The 11,435-nt window shown below is 35.9% G+C and overlaps 1 protein-coding gene across 1 annotated transcript; it reads left to right on the plus strand.

The window, feature by feature from the left end:
• The first annotated feature begins 1,848 nt into the window (after window positions 1–1,848).
• Window positions 1,849–10,640, plus strand: LOC110456277. Its single transcript, XM_021506908.1, has 5 exons — window positions 1,849–1,918; window positions 8,727–8,859; window positions 9,205–9,512; window positions 9,930–10,202; window positions 10,444–10,640. Exons 2-5 carry the CDS (start codon window positions 8,750–8,752, stop codon window positions 10,638–10,640), a joined length of 888 nt encoding a protein of 295 aa, XP_021362583.1. The 5' UTR covers window positions 1,849–1,918; window positions 8,727–8,749.
• Window positions 10,641–11,435: the final 795 nt, after the last annotated feature.

Consider the following 11,435-nt stretch of genomic DNA (forward strand, 5'->3'; position numbering starts at 1 on the left):
CAAAACTTTCATTTTGTAGCATGTTTGTCCTTTTTTTTAACAAATTTCTGATACAGAAGATTAAAAACATTTGTCAAGACTTGTCAAGAAATGAAAATCAAATTTACAGTTAATAAAAAGAGGTTTTTTTGGATCCAAAGAAGGGGAGCTACAACTATTATCATACCTCGTCTTTATACTGAGTACCAGTGTATCTGATTGGATGATACTGGTCACATGACAGGGCAATAACATATCATGTCACCCTCACGCTCTCAAGTTTCCTCACTAATATTTTCTTATTCGGAGCCTCTCTAGAGAATTCCCCAAGAGCCACACCACAACCAAGTTCCAAATGACAGAAGCAGACGACAACAATGGCGTGTCAACCTGATCATCTCTACTATTGTGTTATTGTTTTTCATTTTTTTTTCATAGTAAAATATTTAATGTCCTTGAAGTAGGTAAACATGATTCTTTGTTTCCCCTCCATTTATCATCATTTTTTTTGAGAAAACGACGTAATTTTCTCACACAAACTAATGACGTAACAATCAATATCTGCTCACAAGAGTAGATAACTCTGCAATACGAAAAGACGGAATACGCTAACTGCGTAATTATTATTTTCTTGCAAAAGCAAAACCTAACGTTTTGTTTTCATTCTTTAGAATTTCCTGCACTTTCTCTCTTTCCCATCCCCAACTCCAAACAATGTTTTGGACTAGCAATATCTCCATGACAAATCAAACTTGTTTACCAAGTTTGTTTGTCTGTTTAGCCTTGGTACTCCAGGGGTTACGCTTCTCTGCACATCTGGACTGTGTCATTACAAAATCGAAGGCTCAATCTGTACCACCTTGTGGATGAGACAAGAAGACTAGTTTGAACCCTTGATGTTCATCAAAAGAATCTGAATCTTAAGAATCTGTAATGATAAAATTGACTGGCTTTGAAGTCGGGTGTCTCTCCTTTTTAATCTTCTTGGTATCAGTCTTATAATTAGAGATTGGTCAGGTGTTTTTTTTACCTGAAACCAATAAAATAGCTTGCTGTGTCCTTTCAATTTTGCTATGACATATTCAAGGGATGTAAGGAACGAAACTGAGCGTAACCCGGGTCCCTGGAGAGTCGAGGGTACAATAGGGGCTGCTGATCAGTTTGTTTCTTCAATGTCCGGCCCATATATACAAAAGACAGCAAAGATCAAACTCTTGATACCACAGAGGCCCCCATGTTATTCTCATTTTACTACATGCAGCAGGTATATTCTTTCCCATAACCTGAAGGACATAAGAAACTCTTGGTACAAATATCCAATATGCATAAAGGCTTAACATAAATCATGTTATTTTGAAGTTAATGAAAAAATAGTTATTGTCCTATTGACAGTTTAGTGTAAGCACTGCATGATTTATAAATATATGTCCTTTTAAAATTGATCGGAATCATTTTGAATAGCTCAAATTGAGTTATTGAAAAAGTACAGGTGTCCTTTTGAAATTCTATATTTTTTGCCTCAACATGATATGATATGAAGACGGTGTACCAGCAAGCTGTGCAATTTTTATTGAATTAATTCAAAATAAATTGTATCGATAGGTGAAATTTATTCTAATGGAACCTACCAATATTTGACGATATATAATAATACTCTGACTTAAGAAGGCTTAACACCAAAAGTTATCTCCCTTCGTTATATTTTTTTTTATTCATTTTTTTTAATAATCACATTTTACTACGATCACATGAACATTACATTTTTTTCATATAAATATTTTCGTTCTGTAACTATATAATAATCAGAATCGGTATATATATACGAGTCTGACTCCATAACTGTTTTCTCATGTATGTACACAGTTTGTATTAATTTAAAGTATATTTCCATCCGGATATTTCACGTTTTTTAAAGACAAGGACAAGTACCAGGACATATGTAAGTATGACAGATCATTTCTGTATTATAAAATCTGGCATCATGACTTACAACTGAATTCAAAAACAGTATAAAATTTAATTTCAAATTCTCGTTGATAATATTGATTTCTATTAGATTGTAACACAAATTTGCACAATCTTTCATAAACATCGATTTTTCATTGACGATTTTTAATTACGATATTACATGTGATATTTATACAAAATTGTCAAACATTATTTATTGGGTGATAGATCAAATAATTCCATACAATTAAGCGTTCATCAAATTACAGACATCTTTACTATCTGTAGGTGTGTAAAACTATGAATTGATTTTCGTGTCATGGTAAACGGTAACCTTTTGAAGTCATAGCTGTCAGAAAAATCTGTCGTTTTTAGAAAGTTCGACTCTCAGTTAAGAATATGAATAAGCTACACTTACCTGTATGAAATCTAAACAACGGTTTTATCCCACGAAAATAAGAAATCCACTCTCACACTAAAAATATCCGTCATGGTTTTCACTGACCACTGTCCACTCTCGTTAATAATGGGGATATTTCGTTGACGGCTCTCACACTGGCATCAGTGCCATTGTCACCTCTCGAACTGTGTGGCTTAATGTCAGGTGGGAGTTTATTCCACTCGGGTATAGTTCTAGGGAAGAATGATGCCTTTCTGGTCTGGGTTTTTGAGTGGGGAATTTGATACGAAAACTGGTGGTTTGTTCGGGATTTTCTAACTGTAGGGATTAATCTGTCTGATTTTACGATAGCGACTCTCTGGTTTACAATGTTATGAAGCATGGTCAGACGAGCATCTCTACGTCTATCTGCTAGAGGGCGCAGCTTTAGGTGGTCCAACATTTCTGACACACTGGAGGTACGATGGTTGTACCTGTGCTAATTGATCACATAGCGCGCTGCTTTTCGCTGGACCATTTCCAACTTGTCAATATTTGTTTGGATGTGAGGGTCCCGTACTGTACAGGCATACTCAAGTGATGGTCGAACTAATGATTTGTATGCCTGTACTTTGTCTGATGTTGAGCGAATTTTAAGATTTCGTCTTAAAAAGCCTAGCGTAAAATTTGCTTTTGGGCAGATAGTATTTATATGTGAATCCCATTTAAGGTCAGATGATAGTGTTACACTTAGATACTTGGCCTGACTAAGATGTTCCAGTATGTGTCCATGTAAAGTATAATTTTGGACTATTGGAGTTTTGTTTTTAGTCACCGACAACACATTGCATTTGTTTGGGTTTGAAAATCTTTGTCCACGTATTTTCCCAGAGCGCTAGTTTGTCAAGATCTTTTTGAAGTGTTTCAGCATCGCTGTTTGTCTTGATAACTAGATATGCAATAGTGTCGTCTGCAAATAAACGGATTGTAGCATTTAGACCTACAGGGATATCGTTTATAAAGTAAAGAAATAAACTGGGTCCCAAAACTGACCCCTGGGGTACCCCGGAATGGACATCGACAAACTCAGACTTCTCCCCTTCAACTACAACTGTCTGAGTTCTACCGGTCAGGAAACTCTCGATCCAGTTTGCGACATTTCCACGTATACCATAATGTTTTAGTTTATGGTTTAGGAGAGAATGACTGACCTTGTCGAACGCCATAGAAAAGTCCATTATGAGGATATCTGTTTGGCGTGATCGCGATTTGCGAAAACCATGTTGGAATGGATACAATATGTTATGGGTATCGGCATGGGTCATGATAGTTGAGACCACAATGTGTTCCATAATTTTGCTACAGATACAGGTCAGAGATATGGGCCTGTAGTTTTCTGGTTAAAATTTTGGACCCTTTTTATAAATGTAATTACGGAGGTTTGTAGAATTCCCTGACGACGTGGAGATTCTCAGATATAACCAAGCCATGATTTGAGGTTCAACATTTTATTCGTCCGGGAGTTTCATTCTTGTTAATCATTAAAATATACAAATAAGACACTTACATTTCGTATCGAACGCACCTGACTAAAATAACGCAATACACAATACATACGTACATTGATTGTAACATTCCACACCACACGTTTTCCAAACGACCAGACTATAACTGGACAATACATAATTGACGAGATAATTTACACTATGGCGTACGCAATAATATATAAATGTGGTTTATTAAATGGTACGTTCTCCATTTATAAATATATAAACTAGAATTCTAGTGAGAATAAATACATACGCTCTCCTAAATGACAAAAATATTGACCACGCCCGTCGGCGAAAATATAAAAGTAAATTAGAAATAGTCAGAAAATAATAATTTCAAGAATAAATAATACTTTACTTCTAATTCTATACTAGTTCCGAATATATAAAAAGTATTATTCTAGCCTTTAAAATAAGCAGAACATTGACCTACCTTGTATGATACCTGGGAAAGACTCCGTTCATGATGCTAATAATGTAGATTGAGATGAGGTAATCGATGTGTTCAGTATGGAAGGTATCGATGAAATGGGCAGATAGAAAGTTCAGAGGAAGCGAAGAAAACTTCAGGGCGGGAAAGATGCACGCAATGCGACAGATGTCATAGGTCATTGGTCAAGTTGTCAAACTAGTTTACAAAAGACATGCACAACATACACAATACGTCACATAGACCACACACGTATACACATCTAAAAACGAAAGTAGCGATGACGTGATACGGCGACTTCGGTAGTGAAAACGCGGCACGGATAACGGAATGAAAGAACAAAATACGGATTAAAATATAAATAATGAAATCGTCAATTATATTGTTACTAAAGAACTCATATTCAGTATGTTCCCACTGAGTATGTACTTATTCAAATAATTATGAATATTAAAATAACAAGGGTGCTACAAAAACAGGTGATACATTTGCAGATTTCAAGTCTGAAGACACTATGCCTGTTTCCAAAGACTGATTAAATATTAGGGTTAAAATTGGGGCTATTTCTGTTGCAAGCTCTTTTACTGTAGTACTCTGGGTTTGATGTCATCAGGGCCCGAGGCCTTGTATGGATTTAGACCTTGGAGCAGTTTTAAGACGCCCTTTTCATGTATAGAAATTTCAGGCATGGCAGGGTATTTTATCGTGAGTAGGCATGTTGCATCTAGTGCGAAACTGCTGGTCGGTAAAGATTTCAGGGGGAGTAAAAACAGATTGAAATTGTGCGTTTAGCATATATAATACCTATCTAGGGTTAAATGAATATAAAGATTAAGCCTCGGACTGGTCACTTTATTCTCTATGTCCAGCTACTCCGGACATTTAAATGACCGACCATTTTAAACACAAAATGTACATGTTGGTATATGTACCCATATCGGGTCCGTTTTATTACTTTGTACAAACGCAACAACATCGTCGACGACAGGTAAAGCTTAGCCCTGAATGTATCCGTTCAAATGTGAAAATACTTCTTAGTGAAAGTATTCCTGTTTAATGATGCGTGAACGATGTTGGCATATGATCAACACTTTAAAATGGCTTTACATTTTAAATTGATGCGTAACGTTAGAATAAATTACGTACACGTCGAAGAATGAACCTTTATGTTTTTGCCTTTAATCTTTTCAGATGCTTATTTAAATTGATATATTGATAAACACGATATATCACAAACCCTTACCGACACATGATATATACTAGAAAACTTATGCTATACTGTACAATTAGCAGCGTCCGTGTATATGAAACCGCCATACATGTCTATTGCCTCCTCCTTCCATTTGCCACATCGCTATTAAAAAATAACGTCATTTTTTTTTAAATCCCAAAAACCTTTCAACAATTCCGGTATATATTTTGCTTGATGTATCGCAAACTTGCGTTATATAATGACAATATATCGTCGGATAAACAGTGGCAGTAACACGAGGGTTCACTGTAGATATATCTCTACTGCCACGGTATTAGATTTCTAAGTCCGTGCTCCTGCCCATAGTTCCTTGCTATCTCATTAACACTATTTATAAAACGTGTTTTCAATGCTCACTTTTCTTTTTTTTATCTACCAGTTTTTGTCCCTCGAAGTTTTCGAGAAATTCAGTTAAGCTTTTTAAACGGGTGTTCGTTATAGACAGTGAACGTTATAGACACGTGACCGTTATAGATGTACATGTTATCTTTAATTTATAGACAGGCGTTCGTTGTAAACACGTTGTCGTAATATCCTTGTGGTCGTTATAGACACGTGACCGTTATATACAGGTGTTCAGTTTTAACCTGTATTAGTCATATACAGATGTTTATTATAGCCAGGTGGTCATTATAGACATAAGCTCGATATATACATTTAACGTTATAGACAGTGATCGTTATAAACATGTGATCGTTATAGACAGGTGTTCGTTGTAGACATGTTGCCTTTATAGCCAGGTGGCCGTGATAGACACGTGACCGTTATATACATGTGGTTGTTCCTTAACATGTGCTCGTTATATGCAAAACAAGTTATTTCAACTTATATTAATCACTCCTGTTGGCCAAGATGTTAGTGCGTGGAGGGTATTAAGTGTGTGAGGAAACCTGAGTAACCGGAGAAAACCCACGTGGTCAGGCAGGTGACCCCGACGTGAAAAGGTTGGGGTCTCCTGCCCGACCACGTTGGTTTTCTCCGGGTACTCCGGTTTCGACCCACACTACGACCCCCCACGCGCTGACATCCGGGTCAACAAGAGTGATTTAAAATATGAAAATGCAAAGCCTAAAAAAAACGCAGCTTTTGTTGGCCTCTTTTATTTACTGATTCAGGATACTGCTTTCAGAATGAGATTTTCAGATCAGATAAACTTTATTTAAAGTCGGCAAGTCGAGGAATAACAATAAAACACAAGCTCTAATGAGATTAAGACCGACATGATAATAGGTGAGACTGGGGCAAGTTCGGCCTATTTTTATTTAAGTCCGTTCTGGGAAGTATGGCAGCACGTACGTTTTTGAACATTATTTAACTTTTTCTGGCCGAACGAGCCCCGCCATGGGTCAAGTTCGGACAGGCATTTGGGTAAGTTCGGCCCTCACTGGAATCAGCTTAATTATGGCGTCATAAAGCATGCAACGTCAGATTTTACCGCCAATTTAACGACTTGTTATGTGTTACATGGGCCAAACCAGTCCGGGCCCGAATTGATATTTCAATAAATTCTTAACGTACAGCAATATGGCAATGTGGGTGCTTGGCTTGGCTTTTATGTATATTATTTGAAGCCGGCAGTGTGTTACACGTTTAACCGTAAAATGTTGCAATTCCGTTTACAGAAAATTCGCATAACTAGAAGCGAAATCATGTTTTTCTTTCTGCCCTCTCAAAAGTAATTTTCTCCTGTTACAGTTGTGTGACCGCACAACGCACCAAAAAATACCGTGCGCACACCGTGCATACATCGTTCACACACCGTCCGCACATCGTCCACACGTGGTGCGCACAACTGTGCGATTTAACAATCGTTCGCCCCCTTGTGCGCTTCTCTCCGCACGACTGTGCGATTTGGTAAAATTTGTTGATCAATATTACGGAATGACAAAAATACGGAAGGCCCGTATGCAATAATGTACACTGTATATATTACTGTACTTCTCCCACCTCTATAATTAAGATTATGTACAATTTTACAATGCGTGTAACACAGTATACACTGAACGTTAGACTGTCAATAATTGGTTTGGCTCCTCGGTAACAGAACAGGTAAATAACAATTCGATGAGTGACCGGAGTTTTACCTGGCCTGTGTCTGACACATAGAGCTGATATGTGATACCGTATGACCGTTATGAAAACACAACTGGACGTTTAATATTTGTTATTTGCATTCGTTTTGGTCTATAGCTCCCCTTCACCTGGTTTTCACAACTTGGCGAGTTACGTAAGTGCCAAGGGCGGGTGGAAACTACGGTCCAGATACAAAGTGGCTATGCTTACCTGTGTTGCCGAGACTGTGTTGTAATTTTACATGTGTCGATTAAGGTCCTCTAAAAAACACCAAAATCACCATTTCTAAATTTAAGAAAGTATTGACAGAAAGATAAACTTAAAGATGTAGCTTGAATATAGAAACATACTAAAAATCAAGATTATATGTTTATACACGAAACCGTATTTATTGTTAAGCCAATCCTCAATTTACACCAACCACGATTGTTATCGCACAACGTTGGTCGATCGTCCGCACAAACGTGCGCAAGCAACGATCGTCCAATTTTGTATCGTTCACACACCGTGCACACATCTTGCGCACACCGCACATCGTGTAACGTTGTGCGATCCCACAACTGTAAGTAATTTTACATAAGAGTTTTCCTCGCCATTTTTTTTGTTCAATGCCAGGCCAACTAAACTGCTAAGGTCCTAAATATGGAAATGATGGAAATAAATATCAGGAGTGGCCGAACTTGCCCCTGTTTACCGTACGTAGATTTTTGTATCATTGATGATTGATAAAAGTGTATTCACAATATACTTTTAACATCAATGACGCCATTTTCTTCCTGTCAAAGCTAAAGTAGATATTTGTTCTTGTGCGTAACGGATATGATGGGTCGGATGGCGCAGTGGATAGCGGCTCGTCTTCACCAAGATCTAGATGACCGGATTCAATCACAGTCACCTGCCTGACCTGCAGGTTTTTCATATGATTGTACACAATATAGAAATAGTATTTCTTTTAAACTTCTTTGATTTTGAATTAAAGAAAATGACTGGGCTTTGTATTAATACTGGGTACACAAGTAAAAGTCTTATAAATGTTGAGTGCAATGAGTTATATCATATAAATGAGTTATAACATATAACAAGTTAAACTTTAAATTTGAATTAATTTTATTTCAGATTCGAGATAAATAGTTTATGTCATGGCTTCGTGTTTAGCCTCCATGAAAAAGGACAAATATACTGTATATTTGTGTATGACAACCAATGAAAGATGCTCTGTACAGTATGCTTATTGTCAGTGTCCCATTGGGTAAGTATTTTATAAAATAAAGCTCCTTCTCCCGGTGGAAAATTACATTATACAGGTTTAAGAAAATTACATAACTGTGAAATTTGGCTCAACAGTATATTAAGTGCAATTTATTTTGTGAAAGACTTTATATTTATACTTGAAGGATGAAAGAAATTATATGTTATCTAGCATAGCAAAATTTAATACTTATTTTAAGAATCTGAACAGTCAAAACAAAATCATCTGGCTATCTAGTGTAGAAAATGTTGATTTTGATATGTAATAATAAACACAGCACAAACATCTTCCTTAGTTAAGATTAATAATTCTCGGCATAAATAACATGTATATAACTACTTTCAGTTTAGCCCAGTTATGTAGCCATATTGGTGGAGTTGTATTTGCATTAAACGGCAAATACAGGCTTAAAGCACTTGCTAGAGAATCAGCTGAAAGCTGCACATCAAAGTTGTGCAACTGGATTGTGCCTAGGAGTGCTCAACAGATCCCAAAGCCTGTTAGTGCATTATCTTTTAACAAACCAAAGCTTGTTGAAGATCCAAAAGTCCGATCAGTAGACTATGATCCTCGCCATCCAAAGGACAGAGTATTTGACATTTCTGATACCCTGGCTAAGCTGAAGGAATTGAAGAAAATCTTCCCGAACACAGGTTTGTAAACATTTCTGATAAACTTGCATATGGTATCAATCTTGGTTCTTGTGGTCATTCTTAGTTGATGTTTTCCTGAAGGATTATATAAACTATCAATTGTCCTGATTTAAAAAAGTAATTTATTAACTTATGTAATATTTCATATAATTAAATCTATGATAAACATACAAGGACTAAAACATGTATCTTTCTTTCATTTTTGACCATACAATTAATTATATCTATTAATTTAGATATTTAATTTGCAGTTTTAAATTTAAAATAAAAGCTATAAAAAAATCAATTCAGGCACACAATCAATTATGAAATTCCATTCAATCAGTTTCAACACTATAGTATGTTACATAAAACACATATGTTGTTGGCCCTATCAGGAGGAATCGTTAATGTAAACATTACTTTTTTACATTTTAGGAATGAGTCACTTATGGAATATTCCAGATGAAGTACCAGATCTTGTACATAAAGAAGTTGTTGAGACGGTAGTTGAGACGGTTGTTGAGACAGTAGTTGACCAAATGTACAAACAGATGAAAATGATTGTGTTTGCTGTAAATCATGGTATAAAGCATAAGGTACAAATATTTAGTTTGCACAGCTGTTGTATTTTGAGAGATGTGGAAATAAGAAAAAAAATGATCAAGAAACATGTGCAGTATTATATCATGTGCATTTTTGTTGGAACAACCCTTTGATTGTTGTTCTTTATTCAATATCTAGCAAAATACACTTGCATGGAGAATTGTCCAAACAGTCTGCAGATGTGCAAATCAACAAAGTCAATAAATCCCATACAACAACTATAACTTTTTTTTAACAAATTCAATGCATTTCAATGATTAAATCTTGATAGCTTGAGCTCATGCAGACACCACCCATTTCTACTTTGGGAGTACTAGTACATAATGATATTATAAAAATACTATAGATGAGGAGTTAGTGACTTATATAGAGGAGTCAACAAGAGGTCAAAGGAAGTCAGCAATGCGGCTTAATCTTCACAAAGGCAGAATAACTAGCTCTTTGTTTGGACAGCTTCTGAAAGCTGGTAGCAATCCTAACAGTTCGATTAACCAAATCATTGAAGGATCTTCCCTTGACAGGTATTTTAACTTAATCTTTTAGCACAGACCAACCAATTTGATATCTACTTCTTTACTTTTTTATGTTTAAATCCTACATTNTGAATTATGTTTGATGCTATCTTTGTCACTGACATGATGTCCAAACTTGTGAAATTGTATGTTGATCATGTATTACCAATGTTACTCTCTAGGAACAGCACTTCATCGAATTTTAAATTTAATATTAATTAGGGCCCGCAGATATGCTAATTCACTAAGAAAGCACTCCAAATCAATGTTGGCAAGGGAGCTAATTTATTGATATTTACACATGTAATAGAAAGCTCTGAAATCTTCATGTTTATTCATATATGTAATCGTATATGTTATATAGAAAAGTACTTAACTATAATCTGATAAACGTAATTAAAAGGAACAATATATGACAATAAGAAAATGAGTAATTTATTTGGGGGGGGGGGACAATTTCTTTAACTGCTCATATAGGGGGTGTCATGTTTGAAAGCAAACTATTGGCACACAGCACACAAGACAACAACCAGAGCAAACACAAATGCATCAATTCATACATAAAAAATCTCATTAAACCAGGAGTGAAACCAGAGGCTCACAAAATTGACACACAAGTCAATATGGAAACTTTCAAATACTCATTTTAATGGTAACAAAATATAATGTTCTAGAAGGTATTTTGAATATTGTCATGATACTAAAGGTACGTCAAAATTGGTTAACCAACAAGCTACTTGAAAGATTTTGGATGCCTGTGGTGCTAATGAAATTGGCAGAACACCATCAAAAATGTGAAATTTTTTCACACGTCCAATAGATCTTT

The sequence above is a fragment of the Mizuhopecten yessoensis genome, unplaced genomic scaffold (assembly GCF_002113885.1).
Source record: "Mizuhopecten yessoensis strain PY_sf001 unplaced genomic scaffold, ASM211388v2 scaffold8613, whole genome shotgun sequence".
NCBI lineage: Eukaryota > Metazoa > Mollusca > Bivalvia > Pectinida > Pectinidae > Mizuhopecten > Mizuhopecten yessoensis.

Coding starts and splice junctions, on each gene's coding strand:
- LOC110456277 (XM_021506908.1), top strand. CDS start 8,750: ATGGCTTCGTGTTTAGCCTCCATGAAAAAGGACAAATATACTGTATAT. Junction 8,860..9,204: donor TATTGTCAGTGTCCCATTGG/GTAAGTATTTTA, acceptor AACTACTTTCAG/TTTAGCCCAGTTATGTAGCC. Junction 10,203..10,443: donor GTGCATTTTTGTTGGAACAA/CCCTTTGATTGT, acceptor AAAATACTATAG/ATGAGGAGTTAGTGACTTAT.